This window comes from Ambystoma mexicanum, chromosome 4q (genome assembly GCF_040938575.1).
Source record: "Ambystoma mexicanum isolate Mex_15411 chromosome 4q, UKY_AmexF1_1, whole genome shotgun sequence".
NCBI lineage: Eukaryota > Metazoa > Chordata > Amphibia > Caudata > Ambystomatidae > Ambystoma > Ambystoma mexicanum.
The window spans coordinates 26,803,560-26,827,261 of record NC_090928.1 but is presented as its reverse complement, the minus strand read 5'-3'; the positions used below and the strand labels follow the sequence as shown (position 1 = coordinate 26,827,261).

The following is a 23,702-nucleotide window of genomic DNA, read 5'->3' as shown; positions in this document are numbered from 1 at the left end:
TGCCCAGAGTCAGCGAGGCAGAAAGGGGTGGGACTTAGCTACTTTGTATGCATTTTTCAATCTACACCACCTCCAGGGGAAGGAAATAACAGGCACAATTGTCCCGGGAATCCAGCAGGGGAGGACAACAGGGAGCAAGAAGGGGACAATAAAACCGGGAACAGGAAATACGAAGGTGTTGGTTGTTTCGGGGAGATCAGAGGACGAGGCAGTGGACGACTAAGAGACCAGAAAGAGGGAAGATGGCAGAAGAAGTGTAGAGGTTAATTTGTAGAAAAGGTGAGGTATCGGTTGGTGAGAGAAAGTGATGCTGTGTTGTGATTGTCCATGGAAGGTGTGTGTGTTGGTGTGAGAAAGAAGTAGTGAGAGACTAGGGCATGACGAGTGACCTAGGGATTGAAAGGTATGAGAAGAAGGTGGGGAGTAATAGTGCACAGACAGGGTAAGTAGTAGTGGTGTGGAGGAGGAGGCAATAGTTGTTTGGAGCAAGGTGTATTAGTGGTGTGGAGAAGAGCGTAGTGGTGGTGTGGGGAAGGATGGAGTAGAGGCGAAGAGTAACAGCATGAAGAGGAGTTGTAGGAGTAAGAATAGCAAGAGGTATGATCAGAGGGTGGAGGTAGGGGAGTGAGAGAGAACAGAAGGTGGATCGAGTCGGAAGGAGGACAACGAAAGAGGCACAGAAGTAGAAATAAAAGGACTATCAGGGCGTGAGAGAGAAAAGACCAAGTTGGGATTGTGTGTCTGGAAGGCCCTCCTCTCACCGCTAGAACTAACCAGGGAAGTAGAGTACGTCAAACCTAAGCAGTCCCAGAATGAGATCAGAAATATAAGACTTTTGTGTTTAGCCCATCACTGCAAGCCAGACAGAGCTTAGGCAGTAGGCATCAATCAGTAGATACTAACTTGGGGAGTAAAGGCGCCTGGGTTATGAAGGGACTGGCTATCTTTAGACTAGAGAGGGGGACGACCCTTCAAGTGTTTGTATTATATCAATTGAAAAAAACAGTCTTTGGGAGATGGTATGTTATTAATGCAATCTGTGACATTAGTGTAGCATTTTATTGTAGCAACAAATATACACATATGAATTCAGGAACAGGGCTAACACATTCGTGACTTTGTAAAAATACTTCAGGCAGTAAACGCATAAAGTCTTCATTAATAACCTTGAAGATGGAGGGCCTTGCTGGCCATTGATGGATGGGGACCAATTTAAAAGCCTTGTTGAGAGTGTTCAAGCTATTAGTTATTCTGGGACATTAGACATGGAGCGGAGAAAGTACAAATGGGGTGAAGCAGGGACAAGGCTGATCTGAGGTCATGCACGGCAAAGCGGGGTACAAATACAGAACGGATGAGGTAGAATGCAGATCAAAAGGAGGTTAAGTGCTGTGCTGCAGGATGGTGATGGGTGGAGCAAGGAGGCAAAGCAAGCTACAGGGATGAGGTTGGAAATTGGCAACGTCAGCAGAATGTAGGTAATTAGTTACCATCAGGTTAGGCTAGCAATATGGCCAATCAGATAGGAAAAACACACTGATGTGGGCTTATGGTATGATGGAACCAGATCTTTGTGAAAGTACAAGTTACTTACCTGTAACTCTTGTTCTCCAACATGGGTCTTGAATGGATTCACATGCTCATGAAAATTCCCTGTCATCAAGCTGGAAATCCTCAGTAAAAAAGAAAGCAGTTTAGCTTTAAACTAAAACTGCTTGTCTCCTCTATAGCCTACCAGTGTCCTTTGGGTCATAAAGCCCTGAGCCAATGACATTTGTCTACTTAAGCCCCATCCCATGTGACCATCCTCAGATTTGGTAGTGCAAGTAAAGTGGCAGTATGAACCAAAAGAGCAAGAGGGGAAGGAGGGAGAGTTTGCATGCACATTTATTTATTTACTTATTTGTAGGGCACAGCAAGAGAGAAAAAAAGGGCCAGCCTACATTGATTTATTTAAACAAACAAAACCGTCTTTAGTGGCTTCCTAAAAGTAGTCAGATTGCTATCCATGCGCAGATCCTTTGGGAAATTATTCCATGTCAGGGCTGCTTGCACTGCAAAGGACCGGCCCATACCTCTAACCCGTTTGCTATTAGGGACAATCAGCTGTATAGCATTGGCAGACTTGGTGGTTCTCTCGGGTTGGGATACCTTAATAAGATCTTTCAAGTATCCAGGAGCATGGCCATACAAACATTTATGTACGATAGTGCTAATTTTGTAGCGAATTCTAGCCCACAACAGGGAGCCAGTGTAGATTTCTTCTATGGATCAATGCAGGCTCGTGTCTGGGTAAATATTTCACAATGCGTACAGCGTCATTTTGTACAATCGGAGTTTCCCCAGACTAGCCTTACTTGCACCAGCCAACATCGCACTACAATAATTGATCGTAGGCATGATTAAAGCACAAACTAGTGTAGTACAGTTGGCTTCAGAAACATAAGGTTTCACCAATCGGAGCAATCTCAAATAATATATGGTTTTGCTGGTGACATTTTGCACGTGAGCCTCTGAGCTCAGAGATGCCCCAAGGACTACCCCCAAGGTTTTCATTTTAGCAACTGTGCTAATATGCTAATACAATGATTGTTAATAAGAAATCCAGAGTATTTGCTATCTAATTTTGAACGTGCTTGTGACGATCCACAAATCAAAAACTCTTGTCTTTGCAGCATTCAAGCACATGTCATTTCTTGTCATCCAATTCTGCATGGATATGTAGATCAGAGAGGTCCTCTCGGCATCATTTTCATAATCGCCACTTAAATCAATGACCAGCTGAGTGCCGTCAGCGTAATTAGAAAAACGCACTCCCAGTTTAGTTAAAAGGTAGCATAATGAGCAATAGTGAAAATTGAAAAAAGCCGGTCATAGGCATGCTACCTTCGACCTTGTAGTCTATCAAGGACTACAAGGTCGAAGGCTGCTGAAAGATCTAATAGTTTAAGCAGCCCCGCCTTGCTATTTTCCATGATTTTTAGAATTTCTGTTTGAAGGTCTAAAAGCAATTTCTGTGCCATGAGAAGGCCTAAACCCATGAAAGACCCATGCTTGAGAAGAAGAGTTACAGGTAAGTAACTTGTACCTTCTCCAGCATGGGGTCTTGCATGGATTTACATGCTCATGAATACGATTACACAACATTACATATACACAACCAAATGAGGTGGCAAGGCTCACAGAAGCAATACACTTACCCCTGGAACAGACTCACCTCAAACAAACGGGTTGCGTAGCACTGCTTGGCCGACCCGGGATTCATCCCTGGAATCCCTGTTGACACAGTAGACTCTTGTGAAAGTGTGGGCAGACCTCAACGTAGCAGCCCAGCAGATATCGTGCAGGGGAACACCAAAGAGAAACGCAACCATTGTTGCGATGGCTCTGGTGGAGTGGGCTCTTGGCCAGTCAGGAAGGGGTCTGTTGACCAGACGATGGCAATGCATGATACAACCAGAGATCCACCTGGAGATGGAAGTCTTAGACTCAGCAGTCCCTATCACCCACCTGTCGAGCAGGAGCTCCAGGTCATGTCCCAGCAGGAGCAGTGGACCTAGGGAGCATACCAGCTGCCCAGCCTTGCTGACCATGTTTTATGGTAAGCGTTGACCCCCCGCTCAACCTTGCAAAATCGCATGCAAAATCTTCATTTTTCACCTAATGAGCACGCATTGATCCCGGACCCTGCAAAACGAAATGTGTGCGTTTATTTATCCTAAAAGGCCATTCTGAGCCTACTGCCGCCAACAAGGTACACGAGGTACCCAGCGTTCTAAGATGGCCGATAGTTTATTGCCTACAACACCTTTCACTGAATCCAGGCCCCTGATGTGAGCTGATTGGTCTCCAGGCCCATATTCGTTCCCATTGGTCACCGGCAGGCAAAGCCGGCCCACTCCCTCCAAGGCCCACGGGAGGCAAGGCTAGCTCCTGCTTTGAGCCTGTTTTGCCGTGGTTGCCGTCTGCCAGCCCCCCTGGCTCCTGCACAGCCCATTATCAAGGTAACATTACCTTCTTTTATGCATGACATTCTATGCTGACTCAATATCTAACTCTGCCACCATTCGCATTTAGGCGCCAGCATCCTCGTTAACACTGGCGATTACTACAGTGAAGTTAACTGTCGCTGCTCCATTAACTGCACGTGAGCCCTCTGCTACAGTGCACCCTGTGTTCCTGCCTTATCTTGTCGGCACCCGACTTAAAGTACATCACGACGAAGTCAGCCGCAGGCACGCTGTCTTTCGTCTTATAAACCTGACATTAGCTGCCATGACACTCACCATGTATGATTAATATGTATGGTATTACATGGTACCACTCTGGGTATCACTACCGCCACATGTGGGTAGACAACTTCCCGACTGGTCACAAAGCAACATTTGTTTATATTGCACTTCTTTCTATTTCAATATGGTCATCATGCCATGCTATTTCAACTGAATTGCTATTTTCACATTCAAAGTTTGCCATTGAATTGCCATTACTCAAACTCTAGATTTTAGGCTGCTGTTGCCATGCCAGTATTTGTTGGTGAGCCTGTAACCCATGTTCAACTTCACAGAACACTTTAGGGCTGAACACAGATTTAACACTTTGTAGACAACTGTTTTATCTCAAATCTAGATGCTACCAATGTATTCCAGTCATTCTGTCTGATGTTAAATTTAGATGTCACCTATTGCCTTTAGTCATACTGCTATATCTTAATTCTAGGCGCTACTAGTGCATCATTGCCACGCTGTCTGATGTTAAATCCAGGGGTCACCCTTTGCCTTTAGTCATACTGCTGTACTTCAAATTTAGGTGTTACTAGTGCATTCTTGCCTTGCTGCCTGATGTTAAATCTAGATGTCACCCATTGCCTTTAGCCATACTGCTGCATCTTAATTCTAGGCGCTACTAGAGGATCCTTGCCACGTTGCCTGATGTTAATTATAGATGTCACCCTTTGCCCTTAGCCATACTGTTGTATTTCAAATCTAGGCGCTACTCATTGCCGCTAGCCATACTGCTTCATCTCAAACCTAGGTGCTATTGGCGTACCCTAGCTACACTGTCCCATCCTAAACTGAGGTGCTTCTCATTGCCTCGTAGCTAATTCGCTTAGCCCTACCCAGGTGTTACCTTAATGGAACTCAGCCTAATTGTGTTAGCCTAACTAGGTGTCACACTAACATACATCGATCTAACCGGTGTCAACTAAGTCAATTCCCGATCACCCATCACTCTTGCTATTACCACTGAGCATGTGTACTTTATCCACCAACCTGCTCATTTGCATCTGGATCCTCATCAATACTGCATTACAGCCCACTATGGTTCCTCAGCTATCTAACATGCGATACGCAACCATGCCTTACACCAAGTCCTCATACCCAATTATAAATGACCCCCAACCACTACAACTCACCAGTCTCCCCCGTTCTACTATCGATAGGAACCTAGGACTTAGAGCCAGATTAGCCAAAATTTATGAGCCACTAGCCCGCTCACTGCCTACCCAGAACTACAAAATTATACATAGGTCCACCACTAAAAAATCCATTGTGTCCCAATACTCCAACCCCAAACCCTCACTCAGCTCCCCCATTCAGGCTTCCCGAGTCAACACAGGACAAGCGCCACAGTACTACCACTAAAAACTTAACCAGCCCCAAATTAAAGGGAGCCTTGATCAACGACAGATCGCTAGTAGCTCACGCTACAGAAATTGCTGATTTGATCCCCAAAGAAGACCTCGACCACCTTGCCATTACTGAGACCTGGCTACAACCAGCAGCAGGCCCCATGCTCATGTTGGCAGTCCCAGATAATTACTCTATCCTGAGACAAGATCGTCCTAATTCCAGAGGAGGAGGTGTTGCCATTATCCACAAATGCAGCCTCACCATGAGACTAGCAACACCTACCAACGTCCCATCTTGCGAAACACTCGCAGTCAAAATCCCACTTACCAACACCCAAACCCTCAACATCCACTTGATCAACCGCCCGCCAGGCCCCATTGGCACCTTTGATGAAGATATCAATACTATCCTCTCCAGCAACCTTACCAGTTCTACCCAAGTCCTCACCTTAGGTGACTTCAACATGGGATACAATGATCCTGAAGACCATTCCGCCAGCACCATAGTCAACACTCTCTTTGAACTAGGTTTTGCACAAAGAAGCATGGCACCCACACATTCCAAAGGCAGAACACTCAACTGGGTAGCCGATTACAACTGCCTAGCGAACATTACAAACATCTCACCTCTAGCCTGGAAGGACCACTACCTGGTTTCATTCCTAGTCTCTACTGACAGACCACCACCCCCACCCATTATCAGGGCCCCACCCACTCTCACAAGAAATAAGAAGAATATGACAGTCGAAAGACTCATCCCGAACCTACTCCCTACACTCAACTCACTCCCAGACAACCTGGACCCAGAGACCCTGGTTGATGAATATAATAAGATCATGGCCACTTCGTTGGACCTAATTGCCCCCCTTAAACTGAGACCAAGCAAACCGAACACACACCTAAACAAATGGTACACTCCATTCCTTAAAAATTTAAGGTAGCAAAAAAGGAACTGTGAAGCCGCTTGGAAAAAATCCCCCTCAGCCGCAAATAAACTCAAACTCTCCAAACTAGCCACACTCTACAAAAAAGAAATTTACCTGGCTAAACGAACCTCTTTTGACTTTCGCATATCCCTAGCAAAATCAAACATGAAGGAACTATTCTCCATTCTTAAAGAAGTTGAAACCCCCATAGTACCTCCTGACACCTGTACTAAAGACAAACTGGTGTTCAGAAATCCAAAGCGCCCTAGCTAACAAAATTGCGACCCTCCAAAGTAAAATCTCCTGTAAAAAAGTGTCCCCAATGACACTCTTCCCTCAAAAACACAAGATACACCCACGCTCACAGATCTCCCTCGCTTTAACTTCTCTAAAGTCACGATTCTCGAAGTAGAAAAAATCATCCTGTCTCTAAAACCCTCCAACTGTCAAGGAGATCTGTGCCTGGCACAACTCATCAAAGATGCCGCCCGCGACCTCTCCCCATTCATCACAAAGCTGATTAATGCCTCCTTCGCATCTGGCTCCATCCCCACCAATCTGAAACAATCCTGGGTACTTCCACTATTAAAAAAACCCACACTCGACCCAGCCACGCCCACAAATTACAGACCCATAACAACCGTTCTCTTCCTACTAAAAATCCTGGACAAAGTTGCTTATGTACAAATACAGAGGTACTTGGAAGAACACCACTTATTAGGCTCAAGACAATCAGGGTTCCGCCCTCAACATGGAACTGAAACCGCTCTTATCGACTTGAAAGCTCAGATCGATACGCTCAGAGACAATGACCAAGTTGCCCTACTCCTCCTCCTCGATCTGTCTGCAGATTTCGACCTGGTCGATCACTCTGTCCTATGCACACACCTCCACACATCAGCCCACTTCTCGGCCGAGGCCATCACCTGGATTACCTCTTTTCTCAACGGCAGAACCATGAGGGTCATCTCACCTACTGCGGTGGCAGACCCCATACCTATCACTTGTGGCGTTCCACAAGGCTCCTGTGTGTCCCCCACATTATACAACATATTTACCAAGCCCCTTTCGATGATTTGGATCATCTCGGTATCACCTACACTAACTATGCAGATGATACCCAGATCGTCCTCCCGCTTTCTAGAGATTATGGAAAGGATTTGGCCTTGTTAAATAGGGTGTACATCATCATCGAGGCATGGATGGCCACACATGGACTATGCCTGAATGATGATAAAACAGAACTCATCATCCTAGGCACCACATCCAGCTTAAAGAAACTTGGCCCTGCCTACAATTCCTTTATGATCGATGGTAACAACATCAAGGTTGGACAAGAGGTCAAAACTTTAGGCTTTTTCCTTGACTCTAATTTCTCCTTTAGAAGATAGGTGAGCTCCTTGGCTTCCTCCACAGCATATACGTGTAAATTAATCCACACAGCTAAACCATTTCTGTCTGACACCAGCTGCCTTACCCTCGCCAGAGCCCTTATACTGCCCCGCCTAGACTATTGTAACGCCCTCTCTATCTGGGATCAATCAAGGCTACCACCAGCAAATTACAAATTCTCCAGAATAATGCCCTCAGAGCGGCTTTAGGCATCTCCAGAAGAGAGCACATCTCAGGATTTAGTGAACAGAACAATTGGCTCTCCATCAACGACAAAATTCTGTTAAAAACCGAAGCGCTCACTCACAAATCCCTCAATAACGCTGTCCCTACCTACCTGATAAACAGATTCCACAGACAACCTTCCCTGAGACCTACCAGAACTGCCTACAAAGACTGCCTCTCTGTCCCTCACTTTAAACGTGCCACCATAGGGGGCAACAGTTTCCCAGTGAAAGCAGCCAAACTGTGGAACTCCTTACCGCCAAATCTCAGAGAGGACCTGCCTTACTAGAACTTCCGTTCCAAGGTAGTTTCTTGGCTGAAAACGTAAGCCGTCAAAGTCCCTTCAAGCGCCACGCTGTCCCCCTGTTGTGCCACTCGCACACTTTGTAACCTCGTGCACTCACTTGTCTATATGTCTATTATATCTATATAACTCATTGTTGATATGTATATATTATTGGTGTACCATCTTGTCTCTCTGTATATTCTATGACTACTGTAACCAAGCTTTGCATATTCTTGTAAAGGCTGCGCCCTGAGACCCTTGGGTATGCTTGCGCATTACAAATAATAAAAACAAACAAACAAACAAACATTTCCCACAGGTCCAAAATTGATTAAAAGCTGAGAAGTATTTCGAAAGTCCTTCGTTCGTGCCACGTAACACTTCAAGGCACGCACAATGCCTGGCGAATGCAACGCCCTTTAAGCAGGCAAAGGAGGATTTGCAAAGAAAACTGGCAGAAACAAAGGCTTGTTGAGATGAAAGTCTGATGGAACCTTCGGCATGAAGGAAGGATAATTTCGCAGAACCACCTTTGTGGCGTGGAAGGACGAATACGGAGCCATACAGGAAAGGGCCTGTTTCTCTCCCACCCATCTGGCCGAGGTGAAGGACACCAAGAAGGTGGTTTTCCATGACAGAAAGAGGCACAATGTTTTTGGTTCAAATGGAAGCCCCATCAGTTTAGTTACATTCAGTTCCCACGCCGGTGCAGGAGCTTTCATTGGCGGGAATGTTGCGCTAGCCAGGATAGTCTTGGATTCTAGAGGCTAGTCGACGGGGCGGCTGTCTGGATGATGTCGTCGTCGATGGTTTAACTGGAGACGGGTCCTTAAAATGACTTGTTCGTCTTTGATGACTACATGTACTTGGCAAACAAGGCCAGCAATGTCCTCGCGGACAGAGGTAACCCACCATCTGGTAGGCTAACCTTTGACTGAGTTGGCAATGGTGACCACCCCTTCTTAGAACTGGGTACCGCAGCCGTGCAGACTGCTGACGAAGTTGTTGGAGTGAGGCATTTTGACTTCTTTTTCGATCTTTAGCAGAGAAGCATCCTCAAAGGACCTCAACCTCTTCCTACCAGAGGGAGTACGCTCAGTGAACCTGTAGGCCCTGGAATAGGCCTGACTACACACGGAGGCTGTGTCAGAGGCCTTACCTTCCTCGATTCATGCCAGCAATCTCTGGTGGCGGTGCTTCAGAGTCTTCGACAAAAAGGATTGACAGATTGAGCACTCTTTTCAATCGTGGTCGGGATGAAGACACTAAATGCACTTTAGGTGCCGATCCTCGAAGACACTTTCAGGCGACAGCTTTCAAAAGGATCCGAAGAGGCTTTTGTTTGTGGCAACCACCATGGTCGAGGTGTTGGCCCAAGTCTGGGCCGGTGGCGCCACGGACAGAAGATCTGACACTGGATTGAAGATCTTTGCCGACAATGGGTCCCCGCTGCAAGTAGTCGCTGCTGCCTGATGGTTGACGATGAAGGAGGTGGAAGATTTGTTTAAAAAAAATAGCAAAAAACTAATGATTTTCGAGTAGCGAAGCACAAGAACACTAGAAACATGCAGTAAAATCTGAAGATGGCCATCAGGGGTGGTGTTTAAGAGGATGAGTGTCATTGGACATTAACAGGCTATAAAGAGGACAAACAGTTTTAATCTGCTTTCTTTTTTACCAAGGATTCCCAGCCAACTATGAGGAAAATTCCAGAGTATGTGAATCCATGCAAGACCCCATGCTGGAGAATATGCATTTCTTAATGCAGCATTTATTTGTACAGGCCTACCCCTCTTGTACACAATAACTCCTCCCTTCGGTGTCCCTGCCCCTATTTCCCTGCACAGCCACAGCAGGCATTCTTGACACAGGTGTTAAAAAACCAGCATACGTGTCAGGAACATACTTAAGCACTAACCAAGACGTGTATTGCATGCAGACGAAGTCAACAGGTAATCAGACCATAAACCCTAAAATGTGGAGATTTAGATTTTGGGGGAGAACTGTACAGGGAAAGGTAAACAAAAGCAAAGCAGGCTACTGTGATGCTGGAAATGCATTGGAGGGACAGGGCCTCCATATGCTTGTCCTTTATTGCTTTATCATGTAAGTTCTGTCTTGTTTTCTGTGCAGGAGTTCATGTGGGACTCGTGGAGGTGCAGCTCTTCCGCTTTTTGGTCATGGTGAACAGACCCTTGGGATACCCTTATGGCACCCATGGGTAGGGGTACAACCCTGTACTCCTCGTGTATGTGTTTTGGGCACCTGTGTGTGGCCCACAGACCAGGGTATGGGCTGGTGGCAGCTCCATGCTGAATTTGACAGGTGCTCTGAGTATCCTCCATTTTGGGGATACCCAGGCCCTGCCATTGGAATCAGTTGATTCCTGATATGAAACAAGATGGCCCCTGTGGCCTCTTGCTTTCTATCGCCTGTTAAATTATTTTTCCCAAAGTCCCAGGAAGCCCTGACTCTGTCACTTCCCCCTAACTGGCTGTTTAGTGGAAGTTCCATATAGGGTATTGCGGGGAATTCCAGGCCAGACTGGCTGGAGCCTTCTTTAGGACTGTATGTCGTGGGACCGCCCGTGGGGTGGGACCTGGGTGAATGGCGTGTGTGACAAATACTCATTTCATGTTGTGGGTGTCTAGTATCTGGTGGATGACAAAATGACTGAGATGGACCTGTCTGAAACTGGTATGAATGCAGTGTGGAGTGCTGAATGGCAGAGTGCCTGTCCAAATCCATATTCTGTGTTGTGAGTGTCTGGATGGAGAAGAATAGCCTGAATGCACAGTGAGGCTAATTTGCTGCCTGACTGCCCTTCTGAATGATTGGTTGCCTGAGTGTGATGCAGCAGAGTGCATGGGAGATAAACAGTACATCTGGGGGTCTCTCACTGATAGAAATCATTCAGAAGCTGAAGTTGATACTTGATGCTTAACCTTGAAGCCAGCTGGAAGAAGACTTGCTGCTGCTGTCCTTCGCTAATCTGAAAGCTGCGTGACTGTCAAGGAACTGATCCAAGAGAGGACCTGGCTAGGAGACCTCTTCCCGTGCTACGAGGGACCATCGTGCACAAGCTGAGCTTTGCTAAAGCTCACTGGACGTCAGACCCTTGAAAGGCTGCCAACCGTAGACAGAGACCGCTGCGGAATCACAAAGTGAAGTGCCCGGACATTGAGGTCCATCACCTTCGACGAGCGCCGTCGCCGACCGGATCCACAGTGCTCCTTTGCCTAATAACATTGCAACAAGGACTCCCTTGCTCATCATCGTCGACCGCTTTCGTCCCGCCTGAGAAATTCAAGGCCGCCGACGACCGAGGAGAATCCGCTGGTGGGTTTCCCGCCACCCGAAGACGCAGAGACGCTGACGACCCGACGTCCTTTCTGAGCCAAAGTTCTTCATTATCTCTTTGCCGCAACAAACTCACGCCATCGAGGTGCACCGCACGCTTCAGCTTGCAAGGTGTTTTTGACCGATTGTCAACGAGCACCGCAAGAACCGAAGCTGCTGCCGCAACGACAGTGTTCACCCTTTTCCTAACTGACTCTCGACGACCCGTGGCTCCTGCCCTAAAGGGAGTACACTCAAGAAGGGCATGTCGACGACTCATCGAAGGACTCTATGAAACCAGGTACTTTGGGGTTGTGGAACCTTTTAGAAGGACTCAAGACTATACGGAGCATAACTGGACTGGGCTTGTCAAATACGCTTTATTTACAGGTTGCCCACATGGGGGGATCCTCGCACGGTCTCATGGTAGTGGGATAGACTGTTCTGCCATTGCTTGATTTAACTTGCTTTCTTTCTGTGGTCTATCATTGATTCATCTTATAATCTGATTCGTATGCCATTTGAACTGTTAGTAGTTGATGCATTTCAAAGGAATCGATAGTTAAGAGTGGTACCACGTAGACCTGTATACATCTTCCATTATAGTATTGCCATAGTACAAAGTGTGATATTGTGATTGTGTATATAACCTTGAACCTTTTTTATATAATGACTGTTTTCACTAACAGTGTGTGGACATTCCTTTGTGGGTACTTGGGGACTACACTGTACTTAAGAACCAGCCCGCATCACCTCCTGAGAGCTAAGCCTTGATTGCTTTCCATGTTTTTCCAATTAGAGACACTTGGCTGGGGTGCTCTGTGCTTCGACTCTGCCATATAGAGAGCGGGAGTGCAGACACCCCCCACCGGTGCTTTACAGTTACTACTGCAAAGTAATCCACACACACTTAGGTGCAGCCGTGCCTCTGTTTTGATCATGTACATAACAGAATGTCAGACAGTTTTGCATTTAGAAACCAAACGTGAAGAAAAGAACAATCGCGACAGGCTCCAGTTAAATATGTTACATTTAATTCAAGCAACAGATTGCTTGGCCGGGTGGGTTAAATTGGTTCACAAAGTTCAAAATGTTTCCTGCCTTGTAGGGTAACTAAGCTAAAATGCCTCTACGACATGTAGTGCAGCCAATCAATGAAGAATTAAATCACTGGAGAGAGAGAAAACTTCGGATTCCTTGAGGTTGAAGTAAATGGTTGAGAGGAGTCCAGAAGCTGGGATGCTGGTTTTGACTTTTTTGAGTGTTACCCAATGAAGCTTTACCAAATGCTTGCACTTCTTTAAGCACATTCACTTCATGTAGGTAGGTGATTTATACAAAACAAACCTTACTATAAAGCAGTAGAGTCGTGTACAATGTAGGGAATGGTACGTAGTGGGAGGAGGGCTGCACGGGGAAACTTGCTTATGCCAGCCTTTTTGCTCAAAATAGTTGGCTAGGAACTTGGTCTAAGAAAGAGAGGGACCTTAAGTTCTAAGAATTTCATGACAGGTAACCATTTCATAAAAGGCTTTAGTCCACAAGATCAGACCGTATCAACATTATCCATGATAGAGTGATCCAATGGAGCAGGAACTGGATTAAAGGAAAACCTCTCTACAGGTGGCTGATGCAAAGGAGGTGGTAAGACGCGGCCCAACAATGGCTTGTGTAGCAGACCAAGTGCTAGCCATGGTCCCGGATGCACATGTTTCAGTCGCTTTGAGAGAAGCTGTGTGTGCAACTGGTAGGACAGCAGTCAGTCAGAGTAGAACTCCAAGTTCCTGTGGGTTGGACAACTGATGAGAAGGGGTTGCGTCTGCAAGACATGGAAAACAAAACAGTGTTCTACTTTTGGTTTCATGCACTTCACTTCTGTGAAAGATCTGGGGGGAACCTAGCAGAAGATATGTCTGAATTGGTAGAAAGAGAAGGGCACGTGATCTGTAAAAAATGTATTTACAGCTGCCAGAAGTGTTCTCAGTCGAGACAGTCCAAGTAGACAGCGTAAGGATCACAACAAGAGAATAAGCGACACCAGCACCTACAAAAATCCACTCTATGTGGCAAAGGTAGTTGAAGGAACTAAGTGGAGCGGGACATTAGGAAAAACAATGTTAGGGGGGCTAAAAAGAGTGTACACATGTTGCTCTGAAAACATCTAGAACCATCAAACACAGAAAAGGCATGATGGCTGAAGCAGGAATGGGCACAATCGGGTGCAAGAGGTAATGGAACCATGGGCCACTGTGCATGAACTTTATTTGATGAACGTGTTTGCTGTGCAACATGCACTATTTCATTCACTGGTTGATGAAATGATCCCTGAGTATGGGGAAAAGTTATTAAGGAAGACATGTGTAAACTGTTTGCTTTGATATTAAGCATTTAAAATGGTGCAACATATTTCAAAAGCTAGAGCCAATTAAATAGTAAACACAATGAAAGGAACAAGTTACTTACCTGTAACTTGTTCTCCAGCATGGGTCTGGCATGGCTTCACATGCTCATGAATATTCCCCGTCAGGCTGGGAATCCTCGGTAAAGAAAAAATCAGTTTCAGTTTTGTTTCCGAACTGTCTTTCTACTAATAACCAATCATTGGTCTCTGGGTCATACTGCCTCCAGCCAATGACTGCCCTCTACCTAAGCCCCTCCTCTGGCAGCCATCTTCAGATTTGGTAGCACGTAAAGTGGCAGTAGGACCAAGAGAAGAGCCGCAGAGGGGGAGGAAGGAGGGTTCGCATGTGAATCCATGCCAGACCCATGCTGGATAACAGTTACAGGTAAGTAACTTGTTCCTTCTCCAGCATGAGGTCTGGCATGGATTCACATGCTCATGAATAAGAATACATAGCAGTACACACATGCACAACCACGGGAGGTGGCAAAAGGCTCAACATTAAGCATTACATAAACTCAACATTAAGCAACTCTTACCTCCTCACCAGGCCCACCTTCAGGCGAACAGGTTGCGCAGCACTGCTTGGCCGACTCTGGACTCCTCCCTGGAATCCCGGTCGATCTCGTGAAGGTGTGCGTCGACCTCCACGTGCAGCCCTGCAGATGTCCAGCAGGGGCACAACAGACAAGAACGCCGTAGTAGCAGCGATCGCTCTGGTCGAATGGGCTCTCGGAGGGCCGGGCAACGGTCGGTTGGCCAACGATGACAGTGCATGATGCAGCCGGAGAGCCATCTGGAAATGGAAGCCTTCAAGAGAGCCTTCCCTTGGTTCACAGGTCCAAAGTTCACAAACAGCTTTGATGTCTTTCGAAAACTCTTTGTTCGGTCCACTTAGAACTTAAGCGCTCTAGCTACATCCAGCGAGTGCAAAGTCCTCTCGGCCGGCGACAAAGGCGACGGAAAGAAAACTGGCAACACCAAGGGCTCGTTAAGATGGAAGTCCGACAGCACCTCGGGCATGAAAGAGCACCACCATCGTATCGTGAAAAGTCAAGTATGGAGGCTTGCAGGATAGGGCGTGAATCTCTCCCACGCGTCGTGCGGAGGTAATGGCCACAAGGAACGCTGTCTTTCACGACAGGAACTTCAACGGAGCCGAATGTAAGGGCTCGAATGGCGGCCCCATGAGCTTGGTCAGCACCACGTTGAGCTTGCACGCCGGGGCTGGAGTCTTCACCGGCGGGAACGATCGGAACAGTCCCTTCATAAATTCCTAAACCAGTTGATGAGACCACAAGGACGGCCGTCCTGTAGTTCTGGTTTATCGGGAGATCGCTGCCAGATGTATCTTGATGGAAGCGTGAGCTAGTCTAGCATTGGCCAGCAACAGTAGGTGTGGTAGCACATGAGGTGCCGTAAGCCGTAGAGGGTTGATCTTCTGTGCACGGCACCAGACAGAGAACCTCTTCCACTTATGTCCGTAGCATTTGAGAGCTGAGGACGCCCTGGCATTTGCAAGAACCTCTCTGCAGTCAGCTGGGATATCGTACCCTCCAAACTCTAGTGCTGCAGGAGCAAGGCCTGCAAGTTCAGCGACTCCGGGTCGTGATGAAGAATGGCGCCTCCCTCTCTGGAGAGAAGATCTGCGTCCGTCGACAGCTTGACTGGTGGGGACGCTGAGAGGTCCAGAAGGTCCGGGAACCAGATCTGTCTCGGCCACGCCGGTGCGATGAGGATCATCCTGCACTGGGACCTCTTGAGCTGGCTGATGAGTCGAAGCCGCAGCAGCAGCAACGGAGGAAACGCATACAGGAACAGGCCGTTCCAGAGGAACGAAAAAGCGCCGCCCATGCTCCTCGGCTGGGGAAACCTGCTGGCGACCCTCTGGCACTTGGAGTTCGTCGCCGTCGTGAACAGGTCGATCTGGGGTTTGCCCCATCGTTGGAAGAGCCGATCCACTTGATCCTGGCGTAGTTCCCACTCGTGGCACGAGCCCAGCTCCCAGCTGAGTGAGTCGGCGATGGTGTTTTTTATTCCTGCCAGATGCAAGGGACCCAGAAACATCCCCTGGGAGACGGCCAAGTGCCACAGATCCTGGGCCTCCTTGGAGGCTGGGGATCTGGTGCCACCCTGCTTCCGGATGTAGAACATCGTGGTGGTGTTGTCGGTGAAGATCCTCACGAACTTGCCCTTGAGGGACGGGAGGAACGACTTGAGCGCCCAGAACATGGCGCGGAGCTCCAATATGTTGATGTGGAGAGACATCTCTTGCGAGAGTCAAAGACCTCTTGCGTGGAGATCTCCGGTGTGCGGACCGCATCCATCCAGGGATGCGTCCGTCGTCACCGTCTCCTGATGTGCCGGGGTCTGGAAGTCCGTGCCCACCATGAGGTGTGCGCGGGTGCCCCAACACTGACTCGCCTGACGGAAAACCTCTTTGAGCATGATCTTGTCCTCGAAGCTGCCCGCCGCTTGCATCCAGCGGGCGTCGAGGAACTCCTGTAGAGGACGCATCCGTAGCCTACACACGCGCACTAGGTAGATGCATGAGGACATCATTCCGAGGAGGGACTTGATGGATCTCACCCTGGCCACCTCCGTGGCTAGCAGGCGCTGCACTTTGCCTAAGATGGCCTTCGTCCTTTCCTCTGACGGAGACGCCAATCGCTCCCAGAAACAGTGCCGCCTGCGACCGGAACCAGATGGGATTTCGGGTAGTTGATGAAGAAACCCAGCTCCGTGAGTAAGCGGACTGTCTTCGCCGTGTGCTCGACGGCGAGTTCTCTTGTCCTTGCACGGATGAGCCAGTCATCCAGGTCGGGGTAGACGTGGATCCCCTGCAGGAGCCGCCTGCGTCCCCACTGGTGCTAGGCACTTGGTGAACACCCTGTGTGCCGACTTCAATCCGAATGGCAGACTCTGAATTGGTAGGGGCATCCTTGAACTACGAATCTGAGGAACCTTCGGTGCCCCTTTAGGATGGGGATGTGGAAGTAAGCATCCTCCAAGTCCAAAGACGATAGGAAGTCGCCCTCCTCCAGCTGTCCCAGCACATGCTGGAGAGTGACCATCCTGAACTTCTGTGCCTTGATGTATTTGTTCAACCGACGTAGGTCCAGGATGGGGCGCCAACCACCTGTCTTCTTTCTGACGAGGAAGTATCGAGTATACTCCGGAGCCCCGGAGCCTCTTGGGGACGAGCTCGATGGCACCTTTCTTGAGCATCGCCTTTACCTCCAACAGCAGTTGAGGGACGTGATTTTCTTTCCTGGCCACGGGAGGAATGCGGGGAGACTTATTTTGGAATTCGAGAGTGTGCCCGTGGGCCAGGGCATCCAGCACCCAATGGTCTGTGGAGATGGACTTCCACACGCTGACGAACTTCGCCAGCCGGCCTCCCACTGGGGTGCTTCGGTGGGGGCCCGATGTTACGGCCGGTTCAATCTTGCTTGGAGGCGGTCTTGGCGCCTTGGCGATGACGGCGAGATCCTCCTTGTTTGCCACGACCTCTGTAGGCCTCCTGGGATGAGGAGCGGGCCGCCTGTCGGTACGTAGAGGAACCACCGCCTGATCCCTTGGAGGCCCCCTGTCTGCCTCCGGCGCTCCGAAAGGGTCGTCGTTGCTGAAGGGCTCCCAGGGCTCGGGCCGTCTCTGTAGCGGCCTTGATGGCCTGCAGCGACTCATCCACCGTTTTCCCAAACAGGTTGTTGCCGTCGAACGGCATGTCCAACACCCTGGTCTGCACGTCCTGACGGAAGTCTGTCACCTTGAGCCAGCCTTGTTGTCGAAGGCAAAGACCGTTGCCTAACTGGCGAAACCTGGTGTCGGCAATATCCGTTTGCCACCGTTATGGCGTGGTCCGCAGAATCTCTAGGGCCTCCGCCCTCTTGTCGTCTGGTAGAAAGTCCAGTAGGGGGGCTATCTTGTACCATAGCTCCCTGTCATAACGGGCCACAATCGCTAAGGCGTTAGCCGCTTTAATTGTCGTCGCGCCGACGAGATGACCCGTCGCCCCATGGCGTCCAATTTCTTTCCCTCGCCGTCAGGTGGGGAAGTGGAGGTTGAAGCTGTTGCCCCTGCTGCCTTTTTCTTGGCCACCGCTGACACGACCGAATCCGGCGTCAGCTGAGCCCTGAGGCACAAGGGGGCGGCGTCGGGTACCCGGTACTTCTTCTCACACCGGTCCCTCTTGGCAGGCGTCGTGGACGGGTTCTTCAGGACCGCAAGTCCTTCGTCCCAGATATCGTCGAGTAACGGTACCGCGAGGACCGTCTTTCTCTTGGCCTCTCGCCGTTGATAGAGGAAACCTTCCTTCTTCTGTTCCTTGGGGCAGAGCTGGAAGAGCTCGGATGCCCTGGTGGTCATTGCGTGAAAGGAGCCAATTTCATCGGGAGGGGAAGCCCGAGGGGATGGTGATGGAAGGTCCATCCCGTCGTCACCACCGTCGTCATCCGTCCCCGTCGTCGTGTCCGTCGCCGTGTCATCCCTGGGATCCAGAGAGGGGGATGAAGGCTCCACGGGCTGCGAGGACATGAAGGGCAGGGGGGATGAACTCTCCTCCGTTTGTTCGGAGGGCTTCCTGACGGGTCCGGTTCTGGATCGTCCGCCGGGGTTTGTGGTAATCTTGTCCTTATCTCTGTGCATAAGGTTTGGATCGCCATCAAAATGGCCGCCGAGTTGTCCTGAGGCTCGGGCAATGGCTGTGACGGGAGGGCTGGCCGCTCCTCCACAGGGGCCTCGTCGGTGCCACCGTCGCTATCTTCGACCACCTTTTCGGGATCTCTCCCGTGGGATCGTACCTTCTCGAACCTCTCGTTGAGGCTCTTCACGGACTCCACCAGCTCCTCCTCAGAGGCTGACTCTGTGTCCGTAATGGCCACCGGCTCCCCCCTCTTTTTCCACTGGGGTCTTCACGGGGGTCTTGTTGATGGGCTGGAAAGAGGATTCCCTCCGCGGTGGCAGGGAAACTCTGGGCCCGAGGTCCCCTCCACTGGTGTAGCCTCTACAGGCTTCGCCAGGGTCGCCGTGACTCCCTCGATAGAGGCCTTAGCCGGGTGAATCAAGGCCTTCATCACCTTGGGTGCGCTTGAAGCCTTCTCCTTGTGGGGGAGGGCACCGCCTCGCTCCCCCTCAGCTGAATCCTTCGAGATCGACCGGGGCCTCTCCAGAAGCTTACCCGGGTTCTCAGATTTCCTCTTCCCCGAACTAGAGCGTTGGCTCGTGGTTGATGGTGCCAGGGAAGGTGCGCCCTGCCTGGCAGCCGAAGAGCCTGACCGTTCGGCGCTCCCGGTGCCCACGGACTTGCGGTGCTTAGCCTTCTGTTGGGCCCCCGTCGCCGGTGCGCCCTCACAGGATTTAGAAGACCGCTCAGACCTTTTCTTCTTCTCTGACCTTTTCTTCTTCTCATCTGCTGGGCCCTTCGCCAGCCAGCTGGCGAGGAGGGAACGACGATCCCTGATGGTCCGTTCCGATAGGTTCTTGCAGAACGCACAGTCCTTCTCCACATGCGTCTTGTCCTCATGAAGGCAGTAGAGACATCTCGAATGCTCATCCTCCTTGAAAACATTCTGTAAACCGCATCCAGGGCAGTTCCTGAACAGCTTGGATCCGGGCGTCGAGCTACCCTTGTCCTGGGCCGCGTCCATGGTAGGCCTCAGATCTTCCAGAATCCCCCAAGAAGCGGCACTCGCCGAAAACTTCACCCTTGAGGGGCGTAGGAAATTCCGGTCCGGGTCCCCGTTGATCGGAAGAAGAAACGGTGGAGCTTTAGGCTCAATTTAACCGAAAAATGAGAAAATCTCCTAGAAAAAGCACGAAAACGCAGCAAAAGCTCGAGAGCTATAGCACGAGGACTCCCAACACTTGAACGTGCGGTAAAAATCTGAAGATGGCTGCCAGAGGAGGGGCTTAGGTAGAGGGCAGTCATTGGCTGGGGGCAGTATGACCCAGAGACCAGTGATTGGTTATTAGTAGAAAGACAGTTCAGAAACGAAACTGAAACTGATTTTTTCTTTACCGAGGATTCCCAGCCTGACAACGGGGAATATTCATGAGCATGTGAATCCATGCCAGACCCCATGCTGGAGAATTAACATTTACTTACTTAATTGAGCTTTAACAATCTGCACCCACACATTATTTACTCTTCAAACATTCTTCACTCATGTGACGTACGCAACTTGGATATATGAAGCAAAGGAACTGAGCAGTAAAATCTTTATGCCGTACCTTAGGCTCATTCTGATGGTTCAACAGCCACACTCCTGAGCGCTTTGTGCTTGAGCTCTACGTGGTGATCGTAGTTGTCTCAATGCAGCATCACCATACTGAATGCCTGAGCCCATCCTTTCAGGATCAAGTTCACCTGGCGAAAATAAAAAAAATGCATTTTAAAGAATGCAAATAATGGCAATGTTGACAATCTTTTGAAAATGTTACAAGTGCATAGGCAAGAAATGTGCAATGGAACTGCTAAATAGAAACCCACAGTAAGTCAAACTACTTCTTAATTTGTCACTCAGGTATGAGTGAGTAGTTTAATAATTAAGTCAAAGTGGCTACGTTTCAGTTTCTTATTTAACCCTAGTGGAGAACAAGATAAACTAAACACCCTGATTTTTTCGCACACTAAATTCCTTCTTCAAAGATGACAAAAAGAAACCTTGCCAGAGGATACGAGTCGTGGGGAAACCTTCATAAAGGAGGTGCTTCAAAATCCTACACTATCCTTGCAGAGAGGTGGGAGAAGCACCAGGGTGCCAGGATCTCCTCTATACAGACCTTTACACCAGCTATACAAAAGCCCTGCCTATTCTTTTGGTTTAGTAGAACTTAAGCTGAGAAAGGCCTGAAATTCTCTATGCTATACTCTTCCTCACTGATCCTAGCGAGGCCCAATTGTTCCTGGACTTGCTCTAACCGAAATGGCCACCGTGTACACTTAGATTAACACTTTCCTACACAAGACTTCCCTGATCTTGCTGTAAAATACGGGATTGAACGCCTAGCTGTGTGGACGGTGTTCAAGTTGGGGGAAGGGTCATTCGCCCTACACTGTGTGCAGTGCTCCCCACCCCACTGGATTAAGCTGGTAATTTATCACTTGCTCTGAGGTGCACCTATAGGATTTAAAGATGTGCAGCCCATCCGAATCTCCAAATATGTAGTTTGCAGGGCTTGTTTTGGCCTCCCTCTTTCCATTGTTTGTTTGGAGCGTGGCTCAGGGGCGGCTGCCCCTGGTCTGTGGTTTTGTTGTGTTGGGTTTCAGTGAGAGGGGAATATTTCACTGCAGGTTGGGGTAAGGCAGTGTGTGTGGGTAGGTAGAGGACATTGGGTGGTTGACTATACAACCTTTAAAACGAAACCTTATGACCGCTATTTGCTCTACAGAATTTACAGCTCTTAGTGTCAATAAAGTGATCAATGTTTTCTCCAAGACTCTCAAAAATTGTAAATCCATGTGGCACCCTTTAGAAATCGTGCACTTTGATGAGTTGGATTGTATGGGGATTGAATAACCCCATAATGGCACGTAAAGTACTAGCCTACTGTGAAGGGCAGGGAGCAAAAAAAATAAATCACCGATTCAGGAAACACATCTGATTGGTCAGGCCAATAATTCTTTGCCAAGGCATGGGGCACCTTAAGAATGTATACATCCTTCTTCTCCAAATCCCGTGGGGTACTCACCCTGATCCACAAATCCCTAAGAGTTAAAGTACATCAATAGGAATGTGGCCCTGCGGGATGGTATGTGATTGTGTTGGGCTGATGTTCCGCACCAATTTCACTACAATCAAATGTTGATGATCCACAATTTCACAATCTACTGATTGCCAAAAGACTAAATTACATCAACATGCATGTCATATGGGCCGCAGACTTTAATACCACCATCCTAGATGTATTCCTGGACAGATCAAGCCAATGCTCCCGGATACTCTCACTACCAGCGCAGGCAAGTCATAGAGGCATCTGTGACCTGGACCTCCTACAATTATGAAGCACAATACAGCCAGACTCATAAGAGTACTTGTTTTACTCCTCAGTACACCATATGCAATTAAGGACTGACTGTGTTACCTCGGCTCGACACTATAAAGGCATTTGATTCCGTTAATTGGAACTGGCTCCTAAGAGTGCTCGCTCATTTTGGGATAGGGGAGGGTTACCTCCGCAAGATAAGACTCCTCTACGGGTATCCAAGGGCAAGGGTGAAAACGGGTAGACCTATTTTGGAGGGTTGGACAATTGGCCGGGGTACGAAGCATGGATGTCCACTCTCCCCGATGCTATATATATTGGCCCAGGAACCATTTGCAGCCTTTCTAAGAGCGGTGTAAAGAGACGCTGGATAGACAGGGTGGTCCACCAACTCTCGATATACACTGACGACATACACCTCTATGTCGAGAACCAGAGGCAACACTTGCCAGACTTGCTGGAAGCCCGCGTGTCAGGTATATATATCTTTTTAGTTGTTTTTTACAATCAAAACCTTTTACCAGCTCATTACACTTCATTTCCAAATATCCAATCCTAAAAAGAAGTTTTGTTCTTTTAAAATATATGTCGAATTTGTTTAAATGGCACAGTGTTCTTCATTTCACAGATTTTTCTTATCTTCTTTTGTTGAAGATATCTTTTAGTAGTTTCCTTAGAGCGATAGTCAAACTGATTAGAGGGCCTTGTAAAAGCTTTGATAAACCAAGTGGCTGAAATCGCATTTTTTGAAAGAAATAAATCAAATAATTACACAGATTTTTCAAAAACCAATTAACTAATTTAACAAAGAATGGAATTGAGCTTCAAGTACTGAATTTAGCCTCATGATACGAGGCAAACAGTGAGCGCTGGGTGCTACAGGGTGGTTTCCACTCTGTTTTTCAAATCATTACAGGTATTAAGGCCCAAGTGTCATTGGACCTTTTTTCGACCCAGTGAGCTCCATTTAAGCACAAATTGTTTTTGAACAGTATCGAATTTGAGAACTACATGAAAATATAATACTCTTCGTAGTGCCCACCTATTCCGCATTCTGTACTTGCAACAGCTCCAACCACCACACTTCATACGTTCTTCCAATATTTTTTTTAATGACATCTGACAAATAGATGTTTCTTTTATCATCCAACGCCGGACAGAACATTACAAGATGTTTTAAATATTCCTCCTCTTTGGCGTCGTTACACCATCTGCATCTGATTTGCGTTGTTTGAGTTGACCATCTATTTACTATTTCTCCCGTAGGAAACAGATTTAATCTGAACCGTGAAAATGTATCTCTAAAATCTCAATTTGGAAATTGTTCCAAGTAACGCAGGAGAGTGAATTTCCAGCTGTCTGCAAATGGCTTTCCGTAGACTTTCAGTTTTTGTCTCGCCTGTTGTGTTTCTATTCAATCAAGTCTGTATAATTTCATCTTGATTTTGTCAGGGTTTTGTAATAGCGTTTCTTCATTTTCGCCCAAGTCAGTGATTATGCTTAAACATATCTTCT

The 23,702-nt window shown here is 48.2% G+C and overlaps 1 protein-coding gene across 1 annotated transcript in view; it reads right to left on the bottom strand.

Annotated features, from left to right (window-relative positions):
• The window catches only part of LOC138467423 (ras-related protein Rab-4A), a 693,758-nt gene that overhangs the window by 1,566 nt on the left and 668,490 nt on the right, over positions 1-23,702 (bottom strand). Inside the window, exon 7 of the mRNA XM_069607381.1 lies at positions 20,433-20,568. Within this exon, the coding sequence (XP_069463482.1) occupies positions 20,453-20,568 (116 nt within the window). The 3' untranslated portion in view covers positions 20,433-20,452. The remainder of the gene's footprint in view (positions 1-20,432; positions 20,569-23,702) is intronic.